Source organism: Alligator mississippiensis, chromosome 8 (genome assembly GCF_030867095.1).
Source record: "Alligator mississippiensis isolate rAllMis1 chromosome 8, rAllMis1, whole genome shotgun sequence".
NCBI lineage: Eukaryota > Metazoa > Chordata > Crocodylia > Alligatoridae > Alligator > Alligator mississippiensis.
In genome coordinates, this window is record NC_081831.1 from 5,191,319 (window position 1) to 5,212,596 (window position 21,278).

A 21,278-nucleotide genomic window follows, 5' to 3' on the forward strand; every position below is an offset into this window, starting at 1 on the left:
CGCCGACCCCGCCCGCCCCGCCCGCGGCCTCGGGGGGGGCGTGGTCTGTGGGGCGTGGGGCTGGGAGCGTGGGGGCGGATGAGGGGCCTGGGGTGAGGGAGGTGGAGCTGGGGGGAGGGGTGAAGGGATGCAGTTGGGGGTTGGTTGATGAGTATAACTGGTTTTGGGGGGCTGGGTGCGTTTGCGGGGTTGCTCGGCGTCTCCCCCTGGGAATCAGGCATTTCCTGATGTCTGTCCGGGCATTTGAAGCTTGCCCGGGCGGCCGCGTCCTGCGAGTGACTGGACAGAGCGTAGCCAAGAGCCAGCCTGGCCGTGGGGCATGGGCTCACGCTTTTGGAGGAGTTTCCTCTGCTACAAAGTTGTAATTGTATTTATTCCTACTTGTGTCAGGGCACGGCGGTGAGTGAACACAGCTTCCACGTGGTGGAAATGGACAAACAAAAAGTATTTAAAAACCTGCCGAGGAATTAAGAGCAATTGTTTTCTCCCTTGGGGGCTCGATCCACACGGACACACGCAGGCATCGCAGCGGTCCAGGGATCGGTCCTGGAAACGTGCCCAAACCTCATCCTGTTGAAGACACGGGATCGACTCGCTTGGGGAAACCTCTGCGTACGTGCCGTCGCGTTTGTAGGAACCGACCTGACCTGTTGTTTTTGAGGATTTTGGGGGCAGCAGGAGAAATTGAGACAGGAGAGTTTTGGAATGAGCAAGTTGGTAAACTGTGCTTATCTTTTGAAATGATTGGACCGATATCTTGAATATTATCAATACCGGGGAAAATACAATCTTGTTACATTTTTTCATTTTCAGTTTTAAAATCTGTTTCTGCCAGTTCTAGAGTAGATTTCAGAAATATACAGTTAACCTGGTGTTGAACACGGTTTACCTCTAAATACTGATGAAAACTAAATGGTTCGGCATCGTTTTAGAGCTGGTATAAACCACGGGTTTTTGAAAAGCTGCTGGATACAGTTTGCTCTGATCTATATAGCAAAATGGCTTATATGGTTGAGTTTTGAGTTGGCTTTAGAAGTCTCTTTCTAAAGACTTCAGATCCTTCTGAAGATTTTAGCACTGTTTCTGCTCTCCCACGGGTAGCCTCTGAAGCTATCCCCAGTTTAATGTACTAAGAGGTGCATAGGATTGATTGAAGATGCAACTTTGAAAGTGCATGAAACCAAGTGTTCTTTTTATTTATATAGAAATTTAATGCAACACAGTTTGTTTCCATTGTTTTCAAGGGAACTATCCATTTAAACACAAGTGAAATGAGATAAAAAAAGGCAAAGAAATAACACTCAGACTGCATTCAAACTTTTCTTGAGCAAACTTAAGTAGTAAACTGCCTGCATGACTTGGGATACTAGATGTTAAGGAGAGCATAAATTCCCACTTCTATTTCTACTTAAACTGCATCCCTTTCCTCCCTTCCCCTTCCCTCCCGCCCTCCCCGCTTGGCCTGCCTGTACATAAAGCGTATGAAATGGCTTTTATCCCGAGCGAGTAAACTCTTTCAAATCATGACTAATCCTGATTCATATGCACAAATACATCAAAGAAGAATTTCTCTAAAGTACTGTAGCAAATCGGCTGTTCTCTTTGATTCCTCAGTTAATCTTCAGAGGAAAAATGACTCTGGATTAAGGTTCACTCAGTGATAGCTATGACAGCTACACTAGTTACCTTCACAGATTGCATATAACTCCTTAAAATCTGCATATGCATATTTGCATAGCGGTAACACCAAAAACAACACGATAGAGTCCGTTTATCCATGTTTTATATCTTGGTACAATGTCATGGCAGACTTCATAAGATGATCTGCCATCTTTAATCAAATTATTTTAATGTAATTATCACAATAATACGAGTAATCCTTTTAAAACAATGGCCTTGTGCTGGGTGGAAAACTGCTTGATGAGCGCCTGGCCCAAGTAAGTGTAATAAAGCACAGGCACTTTCATGTTTGAATCATCAGATTGAATGCCCAAATCTGTAGTGGCAGTTTGGTAACCTACCTGCAGTGGGTTAGTTTCAGTCAGCCCAGTTCTTGTGTGACAAATGACAGTAAGCATCCTACTTGACAGCCTCTGTGGAAAAGTCAAAGCTGAATGGATCTAACGACAAAGTAATTTTTTACCCAAGAGATTTTTTTTCCAAAACAGAGTAGAAGCGCACAGACTCAGAGTAGCATGGAGAAGCTTGCTCAGCCACTGATCATTATTTACCTCTTTTATTTACAGATGGAGAACTTCAACATCTGTATCTTTCCAACTACCTTATTTGTAAGTAGTAGACATTTCCTGATACATATTTGTATTTGTTCTTTGCATCTGGGAGCAGATTCCAATCTGATCAGGGCCACGTTGTGCCCACTGTTGAGCATCTTGAAATATTAAACCGTGCTGTTACCCTGAAGGGTGGTTATGCATGTGGCAGTGACAGTGAACCTAAAGAAGTTTATAAAGGTTAAATGAAGACTCATGGAGAGAGTCACGGAGCCAGTAATGGAGCTACCTGTCTGGGAGTAATCTGAAAGAATAAATCGATCCACTTTACTAAGCATTGTTCTGGGTTTGCCTGACAAATCTTCTTTCAAAGGGAATGTTTGCAATTATTTGACAGTTCCACAATGTCTGTCCAAGAGAGGAAAAAAATAGGAGGTTCATAACAAGCACCGGGGTCTGCCTCCCACAGAAGCTATTGTTCTGAACAAGTCAGTTGATATGTATTAATGTGTGCTGGCCCTCTAGAGGAAATACTTCTAGAAGCACAGTTGTAGAATACGTAAAACCCCTAAGTGAATACAAAATAAAATCACAATTTGAATTGTAAAAATGTATTCATTTAAATAAAACACATTCAGTGCTTTTTTCATCTCATTTTACCATGTTCTCTTATCTTTGTAACTGTCTCAGTGGGTTGCCACAAGTAACATAAGCACAGCTCAAGGCATTCTTTCAGTTGTCTAAAAAAATGGCAGGCTTCACTCACTCTTCCAAGCCCTCTTGGAAACATCTTCTAGATGCCCTACATTATTTTCAGGCTTTCTATGCAAATCTTTCATGCCCGAAACATTGCAATTCATGAAACACCCCACCACTTCAAAGATTCATCAGGTCACAATTTTTTTTTCCTTCTTGCTTCAAGAGAATAGAGAATAAATACAAAAATATGAACATTAGCTCCTAAGGATGATGCTTAAGTACTCAAATACTATGTATCCAGCTTGGGAGCAGGGAACAAGGCAGATTGATGTGATCAGCAGGGATCCTGGTTTTCTGTGATAAAAAAATCACACATTCTCTGATTAACACCCCCCCCTCCCAAATTCTCTAATTAAAAAAAAACAAAATCTGCCCTAAAAATGAAATGCCACTAATACATATAGGTATCGATTGAACACAGTGTTTATTGATATATTTACAATTTTAAAGCAGTTTGGAATACCTCAGTCGCTATAATACCTCAGTTTGCCAATACCTCAGTCTCTATAATAAAATACAGTCTGAATACCTATACATTTTGGCATTTGATTTGGGGGTTTTTATCATGGAAAATCAGAGCTCCCCCTGCCCCCTTAGCTCACAGAACAAGGTCCAGGCTGCTGCTCCCAAGCCACAGCCCCACGGCCCTGCAGGTGCCCCTCACTCCCCCTTCACAGCCCCCTGGTCCTGCAGGTGCCCCTCACGCCCTGACACCACCTCCCCCAGCTCTGCTGGAGCCCCTAGCCCCCCACCCACACCCCCCGGCCCCTCCTCCAGCCCTGCCAGAGGGGGCTTCCAGCTGCCAGGGCTATGGGGCCAGGAAGAAGAGACACAGGCAGTATGGCCAGAGCAGAGCCCGTGGGGGGCTGGTGTGGACTGCCTGCTGCAGGCACAGGGATAGGTCCGACTCCCTGCCGGTACGCACACATCCAGAAGGGCGGGGGGACCCATGCCCCCCAGATCTGTGAGTGGGGCAGGGCAGGTGGGAGCTGCCTGCTGCCCTCCCCCACAGCCCAGTGGGTGGGACCCAGGACAGCATGGCAGAGCTGGGCTGGCCAGGGAAGCTCCTTGCTGCTGCAAGCTCCGTGCTATAGTAATATCCCAGTGTCAAAAAAACCTACGTGCTGCTGTGGCAGCAGCATGCACCGCTGGAAAGCAGAGCCTGGCTGGCTGAAGCCAGACTCCTTCTGCCAGATTGCTGTGGCTGCAGCCCACAGAGACCCTCAGAAGTCCAGATGAGGCTGCTGGGGCCAGCCCAGGTGCTGCCCTCAGCATCCCCTGCCCCAACCAGGGCAGTGTGCCATGTGCCAGAATGCACGCGCACGGGTGTTTCCCAGGGACAAGCAGCAGTGGCACATATTGTGCCGCAGCTGTTTGTCCCCAGGGAAATGCACGTTACTGCTTGTGGGGAAGCTCCTGCTTAGTCTATACTATAGTAAGACTAGATTTTCAGAATATGTGCCTGCCAACCAATTGGGGTGCCCAGTGAAAGTGGTTTTGAATATTTTAGCCCATAAGTCTAAGGCAATGGTTCTCCAACTTTTTAAATTCTAGAGACACCTTGGAAAATGCCAGCTCAGCTTTAAGTTATTTTTTGACTATAAAATATTAGAGCAGTTGTTCTGTTGCAAAGAGCTCGGAGAGACCACAGCAGCAGTGCTAATATTGAGCAGCACCCTTGTGATTGAATTTGGCATCCAATTTCTCCCACATTTCTTCTTCACTATTCATTGTGTGCTTTTTTATCAGCTAGCCTACAAATTTAAGTTGAAGAAAAAGAGACACATGAAAATCTCCTCTCTCAATACATCAATTTATAGAGAAGTCACTGATTTAGAGACAATTGAAGGATGTAGAACATATACCGGTATTTTATTTTGTTTCCTTGAAATTTAAGTTGCACCAGTTTTAAGACCCTCTCTAAACTTGCCAAAATATATCTAGACTTCAGTTTGTCCATATGTTACAGGTATAGAGGCCTTAAAATTATAAAATTTCCCCAAATACAAGCAATTAAATACATCTCATAGCTACTTCATTCACTTACCTTTAGAGGACGATAGGAACTCTACAATTAGAGTTGCTGGAAAATATATTGATGTAGAATATTGAAACATAAATTCTTATAATAATCTTTATCTGAAGTTTTAAAATTTTCAGTAGTGTTCCTTACGGTGATTTTTTTTATATTAAAATGGATCAAGAGGTCTGTTAGGTGAGTTAATAACAATTTTCTATAGAATTCTAGATTAGTATTGTTTTTCTGTCAGTTTTATTTATACCTGTGAGGGTTGTTCCCATAGACTTCAATCAGAGCAGGTGCAAGCTTTATTAATAAAAAACTTCAAATTATTTAAATGTTTCCTGCACACATGAAAAATTTCATCAAGCCTTTTTGTTTTAAATAACATCCCTCCACCGTAAGGCCCCCACAGGTTTCATGATGCACAAACAGCATTTTCTCTGCACAAATCAGAACTTCTGCTATTCTGACATCTGAGTACAGTATTACACAGCATTCATGTATGTTATAAGGATGTTTCATTGTTGATTTAGTTGATCCCTGTTTGTTGGTACGTATAAATAATTACTGATAGGTATTTGATAAAGATTTTTTCACCCATTTATAAATATAGAGAAATAAAATTAATATTGGCTGGTATGCCATTAAGAATGTTGTTAGTTCATTTATTTCAAATGTTTGATGACTTTCACGCAGGTTCTCATTTTGATAGTTTACCATAACCTAGGAGAAGATAGTCTACCTAAAAAGCTGTAGAAATAATAGCTGTTGCTCAACAGTGAAGTTTTTTCTTATTTATTTAAAAAAGACAAATTATGAAACATTTAAATAGTGTTAAAAATTAACTATTGCATACAACAGAATAAATAAGATAAATCAATCTAGAATGTTTGCTTTGGTTTGGAATTGCTAAAAAAAACTGAATGACTTTTTATAATTGTTGCAGTGAATTCATTTAGAAAAGTCTAAAATCCTACTTTTCCAGATCATCTTGAATTTCCAGGGAGAATTTCCTTTAGGTTCTTCTGGAAAACACAACCTACCCAATACTAAAGGCCTATCCCCTCATCCTGAGCCTGTCCCAACTGAGGACATGTAATGAAAAAAGTAGGGGTGGCATTAAGATTTTGAGTTCAGAACAAGAGAAGGAACACAAATTAGAAATGCCTGGACAGTGCCCCCCCCAGTCCTCAAAGTGAGAACTCTAAGGAACTGGTGGAGGCACTTGGAGGAAAAATCCCCAAAAGAGTGGAACGTATACTGTCACAGAACCGCACAGTCGCAGAACTCATCTTTATCTAGTTTTCTCATCCTGGCCTGAGAGGTGCCCTTCTGCCAGCTGGGTTGGGCAAATCTGGCACAGCAGCAGCAGCTCAGCTGGGACTGTTTAGAATATATAGGTGTGGGTTAGGGTACTGCCCCCCTACCCCTACTCTTGCACCCATGTTCCCCTCATCCCCGCTCTTGGAACCCATGGGCGCATCCACATATGCAGGCACGTGCGCTTGCAGCTGCTCAAATAGGAGCGGCACAAATTTGTCCCGGGGATTTGTGCCTCAGCACACGTGCCTGAACATGCATTTTGGTGGAGGGCAAGTTGTGCCACTTGGGGCAAACTGACCCTGCCCAGCTCCTCCTGGATCCGCAGCCAGGAGGAGCTGAAGGCTGGGACCAGCACCTGTGGCTGCACAGTTGGCTTTCAGGCAGCACTGCTGCCAGGTATGCCCCCACCCTGCCATCTGGGCAGCTATCGCCTGAAAGATGTGTTCAGTGTAGTGGTCTGCTTTGAACTGTCAAATCATGTCCTCCAGGTCCCAAATGGCCAGGAGGTCAGCCACCTCATTTGCCCGCCAGCTGGGTTCCCAGTGCCAATCCTGGGCAGGCTCCACTGCCTGGGTCCTGCCACTTGTCTCACTCGCAGGAATCCTGGTGTTCCCTGTTTAAAAATTGCAAATTCTCTGATTAAAAAAATCCCAAATTCACTCTTTAAAATACCTCAAAATTCATATTTTTCCACAATTAAAATGAAATGCTATTGTATCTGTATATAGGGAGAGATTGATCAGTTGGGCAATGTTTTATTAATATATTTACAATTTTGAAGCAATTTGGAAGCCTACCAGTGCCTCTAGCATCATAACAAAAAAAATTCTAAGTATCTATATGCTTTGGTGTTTCCTTTTGGTTTTTTTATGATAGAAAAATCAGAGCTCCCTCTGAACCCTTTGCTAACCAGGATGTGGGGACAGTTGCCCCTGGAGGCACAGCTCCTGTCACCAGGTCTCATCCTGTCTGGTAGCTGGGCATGCAGGGTATGAAATGTGGGGGGTGGGAGGGCTGTGGGTTGGTGCGGGGGTGGGGGTGAGGGTACAAGGGGGATGTGAGGTTTGTGGGTGGGTGTGTTTGTGGTGGGAGCTTGAGCCCCCACATGCCCACCCCCCAACCACCCCCAGCAGCGCACAGCCCCTACTGCTGGCAGCAGCAGCACAGCCCTGCGGTGCTATAGTGCAGCCTGACCCATGGTCTGTACATGACGAAAGGGCCCAACCCAGCCCAGCCTACCCCGCTAGTGTGAGTGATGGCAGGAGCCATCCCAGTCCTGTCCAAAAGCGTGCTAGCCGGGCAGTCCGGTTTGAGACACCGCAACAGGCACATGTGTGCTCATCTGGATGCGCCCTATCTGATCTGCCTCCTATCATCCGCCAGGAAGGAGTTAACCAAAAGGTCTCCAGATCTTTGGGACTATGGCTGGGGCTTGCAAATGTGAGGAAGTGCTAAGTAATAATGTAATGAGGAGTGGGAGCAGGAGGGAACCTGCTCTAGGCACCAAGTTAGGAGGGGTACTAGAATTGCCCACCACCCCGTCTGAGTGTGCACCCTGGCAGCATTCCAACGATGGGAACGCCAACACAGTTCATGACTGCTACTGCTGTAAGAGAAATAGCCAAGGCAGGTGGAGCATGGTTGGCAGCAGCAGCTCAGCCAGCACAGTTTAGGAGTTCCTGGCATGGGTAAGGCTCTGCCTCCACCCTGCTCCCAGCCCCGTGTCCCCTGCCCCTTGCTCTCAGAGCCCACGTGCCTCCTGCGCTGCACTTGGAACTCTGTGCCCTGCCCTGGGTCTCCTGCAGGGTTTACTCCAGGCACCAACTCTGCTCATTATACCACTGGTGCTGAGAAAATCATCCAGAACCCCAACAGGGTTTGGAGGAGCCAGAACAGCACCAGCAGACCTGGAAATCGACTGCCATTCAGCAAGTGAATGTTCATACGCCTGCCCTTCCTCATTCTGAAAACAAGGAAAGAATTAGATGTCATACAATAGTTCATCAGATCATAGGAAAGTAGGGCTGGAAGGGACCTCATAAAATGACCTAGTCCAGCCCTCTGCTCAAGCCAGGATCATCCTTGACAAAAGCATCCCAACCAAGTATCTTGTCTAATTTGGTTTTGAAAGTTTCCAAGCATGGAGATTGCACATCTTCTCTAATAGCCTGGTCCAATACCTGACAACCCACATAGTCAGAAAGTTCCTCCTAATCTCCAGCCTAAATTTCTCCTGCTGCAGTTTGAGGCCATTGTTCCTAGTTCTGCCCCTTAAAGCCACAGAGAAAAGCCCATCTCTGTCTTCCCCATAATTGCCCTTCAGGTATTCAAAGACTTACCAAATCCCCCTCAGTCTTCTCTTCTCGGAGCTAAATAACCCTAGTTCTTTCAGCCTGCCCTCATGGCTTGGGACAGACATTTCATAAACCGGTTTGACCCAAATCAGCACAGTCTGATACTACATTCAACCAGGTTTATCTCAAACCAGTTTCAGCCATTTTCAAACTGGGTTATGTGCACTGAGCATCTGTTCTGTTACAGGGTTAAACCAGTTTCTGATCACTTAAACTAGTTTATGTGTAATGTCTGTCCCTAGCCCGTATGTCTTGTTTCCCAGGCCCGTGATCATTTTTGTTGCCCTGCACTGGACTTTTTCCAAATTGTCCATGTCTTTTTTGAAGTGTGAGGCTGAAAAGTAGAAACAGTACTCCAGCTGAAGCCTCACCAGTGCTGAATGGCGTGGAAGAGTCTTTTCCCTTAATTTGCAAGTGACACACTTGTTAAAACAACCCAGTATGCTGTGGGTGTTTTTTTGGTTGGTTGGTTGGTTTGGGGGGTTTTTTGCAACAAAAGCACGCTGTTTGTTGGTGGTCAATTTATAGTCCACTGTAACCCACAGGTCCTTCTCTGCAGTACTGCAGCATTGCCAGTCACTTCCCAGTCTGTATTTGTGCGTGCGGTTGATTATTCCATCCCAAGTGCAGAACTTTGCACTTGTCATTGTTGAATCTCATCTGATTGATTGCGGACAATTTCTCCAGTAATACATCTGCAAGTGATCGTTATATTTCATAAAGATTTATTTGGTAGAGCAACTGAGACTAGAAAGTTTAATTTTATGATTCTGCCCCCATTATTCACCTTAAATAATACCATGCTGTGCAAGTCCCTTCATTTCGATGGGACAGAGCATTCTGTTCCATCCAAACTGGCATGGATGCAGATTACTTGCATCCAAAAAGTGCCGAGGCCACATCCAGAGTCTGAATCAGGCACTTTGGGAAAGGGCTTGGTTTATTATTTAAACACAGTGTTGACATTGTTTGTCAGTTCATTTATTCATTTATCTGACTAAAGCACAGAGTAGGAGCCCACAGATTTTTCTCTTGCATCACCGTACAATAGCAAGGTTCCCACAATAGCCTTTTTTCTTTCTGGGGCTCTCCTAAGTTGAACCACTTGCTGGGTTTTACACTTGTTTGATCATCAGTCAGAAGCTAGAGTCTAGTCCCTTTTTAAAAGGTCACCTTGTGACAGTAGAAAGAGGTTCTGGAATAGGAAGATGTTCCAAGGTAGGTCTGTCAAACAATTAAAAAAATTGATCACGATTAGGTGCATGATTAAAAAAATTAGTTGCAATTATTCACAGATTCAAAGATGCTAGGTTCAGAAGGGACCTCAAAAGATCATTGAGTCCAACCCTCTGCCTGTGTCAGGAAAAGTGATTTTAATCGCACAGCAGCCTGCCTCCACCCTGCACACAAATCCAGGGGACACGTGCCCCCCCATGCCTCCCCTGGGGTGTGTGTAATGGAAAGAGCCCCCCCCCCCCCCCCCCGCACCTCTGGACTAGCTGCCTGCAGCTCTGTGCCACGACCTGCCCCAGCCCTGGGGCCCCATTCACCACAGCCTCACTGCCCCACTCCCTCCTTCACCATGGGGCCCTCGATCTGCTCCCCCCATGCCCCTTCCCCTTCACAGACTTACCTACTGGGCACTACTCCATATGCTGCTGGGCTGCGTTCTCAACCACTTGCAGGCTTCAGCTGCATGTCTGTGTCTGCGTGCCCCCCCGCACCACTGCAGCCACCCGGAGCCTGCACCCCGGCTGCACTGTAGTCCTCTGCACTGCCACAGCTGCCCGATGGGGTGGCCAGGAGGCGGCGGTGACAGCAGCAGAGCGGAGCCCAGGTTCAGGCTTCAAGACCATATGTGTAATTAACACATTTAAAAAATTAACACAAAGGATTAATGTGTTAATTCTGTGCATTAATCACAATTAATTGATACCCCTATTCTAAGGATTCCTAGATAGAGTTTCTCTCCTAACATTTTATTAGGGGGATAGATTTGCCTTTCCATCCCCACCCTTAGCTTCCAGAGAATAGGTCATAGGTCTTGCCACAAGACCCTACAGAGCCTGACAAATCTCTAGGAGGTTAAAGTTATCTGCATAGTCTCGGGATCTTTGCTCATTTTATGGTTTCTGGTGCTTCTCCTGCTTAATTGGCAACAGACTGCAGAATGAATACCAGTGTCATGTCATATAAGCTTACCTAAGGGATTCTTTGCAGGACCAGAGGGGCAATGATGATAAACATTATCTCTGCAGGTTCTGTCCTAAGCCCCGCTGATCTTAACCCTCTTCCCCTCCATCAACTGTAAAGGTGCAGAGCTCTCTGCAGAGAACACAGTGGAAGTTCTTGTAATTGGAGTGGCTTACTCATCCATGTGACATGCACATGGCCATGTCCTTGTGCTGATCTGAGGATGGGACAGTCCAGGTCAGCAGGAGTGTGTGCAAAGTGAAACAGTATTAATCAAAAATAAGGACGCTATAGTGAGTAAGTAGCAGATCAGGATGTAGAGCCCTGGAGTCTTGGGTCTCAGTTCCCTCTAATCATTGGACAAATGCTTTCAAGGGTTCAGACTGATCTACCAACTAGAAAGATAAAAAAAGCAAAAGTACAAAACAACCTTTAAGTAAAACTGCAAAATAAATTGAGATAATCATTTTTGTACTTAAATGTCAGAGTCGATAGAAAAATATGCAAGAAAATGTCAAAAAAATGAATGCTACAAATATATTTTGAGAAAACTTTATTATGAGTATGAGCATTGTGTGGATAAAGTTAAAAGTTGTATTTTAAAATCAGGTAAGAGCTAAAGGATTTGGCTAATTAGTAGGCAGTATTTAAAAAGAAATAAGTATACAGAATAAGTTACCTAAAATGATTATTATGTTAGAGATGGAAATCTGAGAACCAGTTACAAACACTTGTAGGACTTAGGCACAAAAGGAGAACTGAAGGTTTTCTGAAAAGGGTGCATAAGAAAAAGTGAGAAGAAAGTGAGAAAAGGAACAGTTGGACTACATCTTAAGAATTTGTGACTAAAATACTTTGTCTTAGAATGTGAAGTAGATTGGCAAGGAGGATATCAGGCAAAGCAGTTGAAATTATATTGCAAGATATAGTCTTGCATTGGCAGAGAGGCGTTAAACTCAATGACACCTAAAAAACCTTGCCATTTATGTTTTAGCTCAGTAAAATGGCCATTTCAATTACTGCATCTTTTTTTTATTCACGGGACGTCTTCACATTGTGTCCTTTCTGCATAGTCCTTCTTGAATACACTTGAAAAGAATCCACGTTCTGTTAAAAACAAAAAGTTACTAATTTAAGTGATATTACTACAATGTCTGGACCGTAGGAGTAGTGCATAGGAGGGCAGAGAAAGGTAAACGCTGCCAGTGTGAACCATGCAAAATATGAAAGCGTGTCACCCCACACTGGGAATTATGTAGGTCCCTCCCCGCGCCTTTTCAAATGAAGTGAAGCTTGAAAAAGGGACATACTATGAGAGCAGACTTAATAAAATACAGTAACTTAAACACAAAGCATATCCTACTACCAAAAAGCTTTTGTCTTTCTCTCATTATTAATACAGATATTTCTTGTTGAAAAGTTCTTCACTTTCAGTTGAACTCCCCAGGATCATGTCTGCAATTAAGACAACATTCACCCTTCGATATTTTTTGTCATAATTCAGATACAATATTTGCCTGTTCTTTCTCCATAACCTTTATGCAAGACCGGAGTAAATAGGCCTAGCATAAGCCAGTGCAAGGTTGTAATTCTTCCTCAGGATACAAATACAGGCAGTCCTTGGACTTACAACACAATTGGTTCCTGAAAACCGTGTCTTAAGTCTAAACGTTGTAACTCAGAACCAATGTTCTCATAAGAAACAATGTTACAAATGGGGGATTGGTTCCTGAACCAAGGCCCGATACCCTATTTTCACTAAAAGTACCCCAGAATTTTGTACTCAATCAGTTATAGATGAGTAATATACCTACACTAATGTATTTATATTGTAAATAGCAATTATATTGATTTGGAAGGACTTCTTTGAGGTGACTTTGCTGGACCTTTTGAAGGGCTCTTGGCTGGAGTCTTCTCAGGAGTCCTGGCTGCAGGTTTTTCTGGAGTCTCATCTGCTTTCTTAAAGAAAGCGTCCAAGGAAGTTTGGACAGTTGTTCTCCAGGGAGATGAGCGACACAGCAAACAGATGTTTGCTGGCGTGGCGTTGCATCGGATCAAGCATTGTAAAGTCAAAACTGATGTCATTAAGTTGAAACGGTGTCAATTTATAAACATTGTAAATGCAAAATGTTGTAACTTGAAACATTGTAAGTCAAGGACTGCCTGTCCCATGGTTCATAGTCTCAAAGAAGCAGCAGTGCCTTCCAAGGAAAGTTTTGGACCATCAATGTAGTTAGTCACAAAGTTACTGGCTGCAGCTTTGTCCCTTATTTGCTCATACAACCTCTAAACAGTGTCTACTGTGGACAAAACTACCTTTAGACAAAGCTATCTAAACATTTTCATAGCTAAGGCTGTTTCCCTTTTATAGCCTTCTACTGCTTTTCTGGATGAATACCTTAGATTTCTTTGGGAGTAAATGAAAACACTGTTCCACATACTCAGGGTTTAACCACTCTTGTTAAAGTAGCCAGGTTCATACCTTTGAAACATTCAGGAACTGTGAGATTGCCATCTATACACGAAGTGGGCACAGTATAGACACAGTCCTTTTCTTTATTTTTGCAGAAAAAGGAAATGGTTTCATCATGTTGTATTCCTTCTTTAAGGCCATCCTGAACTGCTACCTTCTCACCTTTGTATAACACAGTAGCTTTCTTAACTGGTATCTTACATGGTGCTGAAAAACAGTTCAAATTTAAGTTGTACTACCATTTCATTAGGGTTTGAATTTAAAAAATAAATAGTCTAGATCCTGTAAGATAAGTACAGAAGTAACATTTTGGTGTAAAATGTCAGTGATGTTGTCCATAAAGGAGCAAATATTTGAAATACAGATATTGAATGGGATATTTGGTAGTGGTTACACGAGTTAAGAGCTAATGTCCCATTGAAAGGCAATGGGACTGTGTTCCTAAGTCACTTAACTGCTTTTGAAAAGCCCAACCTCTTATTTCAAAAACAGTGATTTGTATACTTGTATGCAATGTATGTATGCAATACCATGTATACTTGATGAATGAAGAAAGATAAATGTCACTTCTTGCTTAGTTGTAGAAAAGGTGTTAATCTTTGAAAAGTGGTATGTCTCAATCTGGATGGAAGTAGATTAAATTACATCATCATAGAAAATATTCTTTTCTGATTTCAAATTGTAGAGACTGAGGCCAAATCTACACTAAAGTATGTTTGGTAGTACAGCTGTATCAGCAAATCTCCCTGACATAAATACAGCTCATACCAACGAGTGTGGTTAAGTTGGTTCCCCAAATAAAATAAGCTCTATCAAAGTCTTATTATGTCAGTACAAATGTGCCTACATTCAGGCTTTAGGTAAAAATATTGAAAAAAAAATCATACCCCTGACATGGCTGTACAAGCAATAGTTTCTAGATGCATCTGGCTTACATGCAAAGTGGCAACTTAGACAGAAAGTAAAAGGAATAAAGGAAGAATCTGAGTGCATGGTCATTGAAGCCAGTTGTATTCTCTTACTGGGGAGCATATAGTTATTTAATGTTGTTCTGAGAGCCCTGAGAATTCCTATGTTGGGTCTTTCTGCTCTGTTTCGAAATGGCAGGTTCTCTGAGATTATTTCTTATCAACTTCTTCTGGTCAAACGTTTAGGAAAATTCAGGATGATGAGTGGTTTCTGATGCACAGTCTTACCTTTACAAGTTGGTTTTATGGACCAGTCACTTGTTTTTTCACACGTTGATTCTCTGGGCCCGTCTAGCACATATCTACCATTGCAGCCAAAACTGACTCTTTCCTTATAACCATATGTTCTTCGAACAACCAAATTTATGAATCCATTTTCTATTCCTGTTGGAGTTGGACATGTTACATCTGTAGTGCAAAACCAAAGAAAATATGGTACAATTTAACACATTGGCTTTGATTTCCTTTAGTCTCTTACATAGATACAGAGCTAGTAAACTTAAAAACATTGGAAACAAAAATAAAAATTTGGTTTAGAACCATGTTCCCTCCAAACCTTGGGAAGATCCAAAGATCATTTAATTTAGTGTAGCTCCAGTGAAGCTCCAATAAAGCCAATGAAATTGTATTAATTTACACCAACTGAGGATTTAGATTCGTACTTCTTAGATTAGGTGATAGTTTACTCCTGCTATTTAGATATTGGAATGGATTTGCTATGCTTTAGGTATCTGATTCTGATTTCACAGCAGTGAAAGAGTGTTAACTTAAATAGAGTTGCATTTTTTTGTGTAATGTTAGATTGTAGGCACTCTGGGGCAGAAAACTTCCTGTTTTGTGCAATCTTGAGGTCACTGTTAGCATTCAGCTTTCATTTGTAATTCTGCTTTTCACAATAACAATATTCAAGATATAAGAAGTTGTTGTGCTATTAATTCATAAGGGCCAAATTAATAAAAATGTTCATACCATTTCGAGATATTTTCTAAGGGTTTTTTTAAAAGTCAATCAAATTATTAATTGTATATTTACTTACACTTGCATTCTGGTATATTGCTCCAGTTCCCATTAGCCGTACACATAGCTGTTTCATTTCCAAGAAGTGCAAAAGATGGTAAACATTCAAATGTAATCATGTCTTGGAAAACTGATACATTTCCAGGCTTTAGAGTATGGTACGAAATTACTCCAAATTCAGGAATTTTGGGAGGAGGACAAGTCACAGCTGGAAAAGTAGAACATTGATTTTCCACACATCTTAAAAACCCAAATTGTTACTCCTTCCTGGAGGAATATCACCCAGAGCATTATGTCTATAAAAGAATTACATTGCACAGTGCAAAATAGGAATACATTTGCTAAATTAATTAGAATAAATAAAAGGCTCAGTAACCTTTATGTTTGTAATTCATTAATCAATGTAGTTTTTGCAGGCAATATAAACATACATAACATTTTTCCAATATATTGCACTTCTGTCATCAAGGTGTTCACATCTTTGAAGGATGTGTCAAAGGAGATATATCAAAGTGGCAGGGAAACGTAAGAGAAAGGAGATCTGCATCATCCCTGAAGCAGTATTAAAATTCAGAAGTTCCTAAGTCCAAACCAGTCATTTAGTAACACTTCTCTATAATGAGTCCAGACACCCAACACCAAAACCAATCATCTCTCTCAAGCCACAGACAGAAAACCTGATTCTGATTTATACCAACTCCTCTGTACCTCGTTCTAACACTATAAAGAGACCTTAGCATGGGTGTGAATGTATTCTAAACCCCTTTTACAATACTGGAACCATGTGCAAAGGTATAAACAGGAATAAGGCTCAGTGTGTTTCTTTAGTACACATACGTTGACAGTGAGGTGGAGTCCCGCTCCATCTTCCATCTGCCATGCACTGGCTAATCCTTGCCCCATTGAGAATGTACCTGTGAAGAAATAGATCCATTTACTAGGAAGCTTTAAGAACTCTTACAATATATGACTGAATAAGAGACATTTGATTTGGGATGCTAATTTCTTGTACGTTCAACCATAAATTGTATTTGATACATCTATTTATATAATAATTAAAGTGTATGTGAGAGAAGAGTATTGATTTCTGATTGCTAGCATAACGCATGGTTTCTTGGGAGTAGTTCTTTAGGATGATTATATTGACAGTGACTGTTAAGTTACTGCGCTACAGAACTCAGCCAGGAGACCACTGTACAGCCCAATTTAATTCTCATTTGCATTTTTTCTAAAGTGCTTATCTCCAGACCTTTGTGCTTTTTGTTATTCTTAAATCCTTATACTAATCCTTAATGAAATGCTTATCCTGTTTCTGTCATTTCAGTATTACACACTGGAAACTAGTAAATTATCATTAGCAAAATTTAAGTCCATCAATCAAATCCAATTACTACATTCAGTGTCATAGTTACCTTTATTTATTGCTCATCTCACTTCTGTTTCTCAGGGAAGTGACTTGAATTCATCCATTTATGCTCTGCAGCGTATTCCAGTCTGTGACTCACCCATGAATGTCACAGGTGAAAAACACTTGGTCATGATTTATTCCAGTAGAATGAACAAATTAGAAGAATCATATGCTTGTCTGACACCAGTTGAAATATCTTTATATCAGAAATTTTAGATGGATACCTAACAAAAAAGTGCTGCATTTATATTGCTTTTATTCTATATACTGCCTATATACTGTACTACAGGAGTGTCAAACTCATCTGCAGGGTGATGTGGGACCAGTCCACAGGCCAGACGAATAAGTCCATGGAAAGCCCCTCTTCCCTCCGCATACTAGATCCAGGGCCCACGGTGCTCACTCAGCCAGTCCAGGACTGCACTGGACATGTGTCTGTTCTGGCCAGATGAGGGTGTGAGATGCATGCAACATCTGCTCTAGCCAGCCTGGGGTGGACACTATATGTGGCACAGTCCTGAACCGACCAGAGTGGATCCAGCATCCAGGGGAACCACGGAGCCTCCTTCCCCGGTGCGTGCTGGATCGAGGACCTGCAGTGCATGCCGTGGCTGCCCCAGACTGGCTGGAGTAGATGCCACATGCAGCTCGTGTCCCAGACCAATCAGTGTGTGTGTCACAGTCCTGGACCAGCTGGAGCAGGCACCACGGGTGCTGGATCCAGCATGCGGGGGTCTCAGACTGACCCTATGCAGGGCCGACACTGGGGGCCGGATGATGTGATCTGGCCTGTGGGCTGCATCTTTGACACCCCTGCTGTAGTATAGTGATGGAGATAACTTGTATTTATAAGAGGGGTTTGCAAAACTTTATTCAGTTTACGCTGCAGTTCCCACTTCCTCCTCTCCTCCCATTTCTACAGTATGCCTTCATCCTTGAGCTGCTGTATTTCATTTCACACACAACTTCATGCCTCCAATTCTTAAAAGAGCTCTTCTCCTTTAATCCTCACCCCAAAATTCACTTCTTTCACTTGGACACTGATCTGATTCAGAACTACTTATTCTACTTAAGATCGCAAGCATTAAAACCTAATTTTGTCTTTGAAGAACAATACATTTCCAGGCCTTAGAGCACGGTAAGAAACGACTCCAGACTCAGGAAGTTGGGGAAGAGGACAAGTCACAGCTGGCTTGTGATACCCTCTGCTCTTCTTTCTCCCTCCCTGATCATTGGTGACATTAGGCCTAAAACTACTCATGACAGAGGGCTGGGTTTTGTAGGTGTTCTTAAAATGTCAAATAGGTATTGTTTTGCTATACGTATAATAAAAAGCATTGGATACAAACTGCATTTGACATACTAATAATACAGCGCACCTTGAACAGCATATTTTGGGTGTTATTCATTGTAAAGTTGTATTTTCATGAGGCCTCCTTGCCTTGTTCCATAACATTTGAGAGTTTATCTACTGCCCATGTGCAACAAATGACCGTATATATAAACAGGGTGTTTGAAGCATAATTCTTCGATTGCAAGTTTAAATTGTGGTTAAGTATATTTTGGCATATTTCCTTTTTTTTTTTTAACCTTTTCTGCCTTGCTTTTTTCAGCACAATTATTTTATGCTAATTTCTTTCTCATTTCAGTGCTTACTTTATAGCACTTCAAAACAAGGAAACAGCTCTATCTGAACCATGACACTATGTGCCCCTGGTTCAATCAGTGTGCTGTTTTCAAACACATGCTTCTACGGTTTTCATGGTCAACATTCACTTAATTTATCTTTCATTTCCAAAACTGGCAAAAGAATCAGTTGTTCAAACCAACCAGCCCTGGGTGGCAGTATGTTATACTGCTGCATGCAGATCAAATTAGGGTTAATTTCATATTTTCATTCTTGCAAAAAAGACATAGAAGGAGATTAGCCCATCTCTGCTGTAGGATTCATCTCATGATGTAGTAAGGGAATTTCAAAAGCAGATGAAAAGTAGTGCAGAATAAAGATTTATATAAAGTTTCTTCTGCTGTTAGGACTATTTCTATTTCTGGAAATCATTGTCTTGAAAAAGTGAAGTCTCCCATAAACTATTCAAGTGCAGTAGCATAATGTTGGGTGGATTAGTGGGGTATGAACCTGGGGGGCTGTTTAGAGATGAAGAGACACCAGAAAAGAACTAGGGTCTAGTAATATGAGGACTTACCCTGGATTACAGGAAAAAGTTATAGTACTCTGAAAGGTCAATTCTGTAAAAGAAATTTTTCCATTCTCCAGCAGTCCAGGAAATGGACATTTCTTTGCTGTTTAAAAGACAATGGAAGAGTGTATTATTTTGTGATCTATAAAACTAAAACGATGCTAGCAAGTTTGATTGTATGCAAGTATGGTGTCAAGTTTTTACACTTCTTTATTCATGAGTCTTTATACTTTTTATTTGAAATCAAGCTATATTTAAGCTATTTGCAAATGTATCAGTGACTGGCTTGGATGAGTGACTGTCCAAATTATAATTATGCAAATTTTTGAATAAAATAATTTTCTCTAATGAAATTAAATTAATTTCAAAGGTGTCTATTGCAGTAAATGCAAGTGTTGTAAAAATAAAACAAATTGCACCATAAACATTGAAGTTGTCAACATTTAATTCATATACTTTAAACAAATGATAGAACAAATGAGGTATCCCATTTTGAAGATAAAACAGCTGAGCTGTGACATTACTTACTGATTTTGTAAACTGTTTTTCAATACATATAGAAATACAACACATACAACACATTTCCTATCTCAAACATTTTGTTTTGGATTGAGGAAAACAGTAAGAAAGTGAAGCAAGTGTGCAACGCCTTAATGAGGGGCCGTAACAGGCATGAGAATCAACTAGATGCTGGTTTTGTGCTCAGTGCTCTTAGAAATGCAGAAGTAGAGTACACAGAAAGCCAAACAGCCACATTTTATAATATTACACATTCCACGATCCGTAACACCGCATTTATAGACCAATGCACAACTGTCAATTCTGTGATACAACGCCGAGGAATGGAACCTACGGGTTACTTACGTGTACATTTCATCGTGTTAAGAAGCCATCTGCCAGACCAATTGCAAGCATACTTCCTTGTGCCGCCCTGATGGACGTAACCAGGCCTACAGGTATATATCACTTCTTCACCAGGTTGATATTCTTTCTTATCTACATCAATTGTCGCAAATGGCACTTCAGGTGGCTTTGGGCAGACTAGAAGAAAGGAACCACTTAACGATAAAAGGGGTACAATGCAGAAGAACTTGTTGCATCAGTTATCAAACTGGACAATAGATATTTTTATTACTGTATTATTAAAACTGGATAAAATGTCATGAGCTCTTAACACATGTGACATTTCCCTGTCTGTAATTTTCTATAGATTGAGCCTCAGGACAGTTTAAAAATATTTATAGACTTTGTGGTTGCCAGATAGAAAGGAAAGATATAGCAGGGCAGGAAGGGGAGTTTCATAAATAGTTCCTAGCCATTAGGACTGGCAACAAACTTCTGGTGGGGAAGAAGAATGGAGGGCTCCAGTTTGGGAAACCACAGGGCAAAAAGGGTGACTGGTGTTCAATGAGGGGAGGGATACACAAAACCTTGGATCAGGCAGGAGGAGTGGGACACAAGAACCCCTGAGAGGAGGAGGAGACGGGCAGTCACACAGAGACTTTGGCTTAAAGCAGAATGAAGGGATATCTCAGGAAGCTTGTGTGGAGAAAGGAGGAAAGCAGAAAACCCTGGTATTAATGTGCTCAGGTTACAGAAGCCAAATAATTTATGACCTTCCACTAATTAGGTTTGCATGATATTTGTTCCTAATACTAATTTCCTTTGCCTTCTCTTTTTGCATCTGTCTTATAAAACTTTATTTCCCACTGGGGAATGCGAGGGAGGAAGAAACAGAGGAGGAGGACAAGGAGGAGAAGTTTTTAAGATCTTTTCAGCTACTTGCAAAAGTCAAGAGGTTTGTAAAACTGCCATAATCTCCAGGTTTTCCGTCCTTGCTGCAAGCTTGGCCTATCGAATATTCTTTGCTATTAGAAAGGGAGAGACACTTACTGTTTCCTGCAAGAACACAGTGCGTCAGAGTAACTATCCACAAGAACAGCACCGTTGAATACATTGCTGCCAGCTTCCAAGCTTTCAAAATGACCCTCAGTTAAATGTTTCGTTTCTTAAAAAGAAAGGTATTCACAAAACGATGGCTAAAAATTAACTTTTCTTATTTACTCTAATCCTAGTAAACAAAAGATAAAATCGATCTCAGATTACTGGGAACAGAGGCTAAAATGATCATCACATGTTTGTTTTGTAGATATTATGGGAATACATATTTTAATCTGTTTTGAAGATCTTTCATCTCTGCCTCAAATCATGTCATTCTGTCATCTTTCAAGCACAGAGGGACTCACTTAAAGTTCCCTCATGGCAGGGGGTATATTTTGGGTAGCACAAGTGGCCCAGCAATGGAATTGCTAACAGAAACTCTTCTGTTTG

At 41.8% G+C, this 21,278-nt stretch overlaps 1 protein-coding gene and 1 long non-coding RNA gene across 2 annotated transcripts; one reads left to right on the top strand and one right to left on the bottom strand.

The window, feature by feature from the left end:
* The first annotated feature begins 133 nt into the window (after positions 1–133).
* On the top strand, positions 134–2,885 carry LOC132252080 (uncharacterized). Its single transcript, XR_009463792.1, has 2 exons — positions 134–713; positions 2,247–2,885. It is a non-coding gene; the product is annotated as an uncharacterized LOC132252080 (long non-coding RNA).
* Positions 2,886–11,421: 8,536 nt separating this feature from the next.
* Positions 11,422–20,958, bottom strand: APOH (apolipoprotein H). Its single transcript, XM_006273001.4, has 8 exons — positions 20,841–20,958; positions 19,812–19,988; positions 18,954–19,050; positions 16,179–16,255; positions 15,361–15,549; positions 14,553–14,732; positions 13,366–13,563; positions 11,422–11,990 (listed from the first exon to the last, which is right to left on the bottom strand). Exons 1-8 carry the CDS (start codon positions 20,902–20,904, stop codon positions 11,920–11,922), a joined length of 1,053 nt encoding a protein of 350 aa, XP_006273063.1. The 5' UTR covers positions 20,905–20,958; the 3' UTR covers positions 11,422–11,919.
* Between the last annotated feature and the right edge of the window lie 320 nt (positions 20,959–21,278).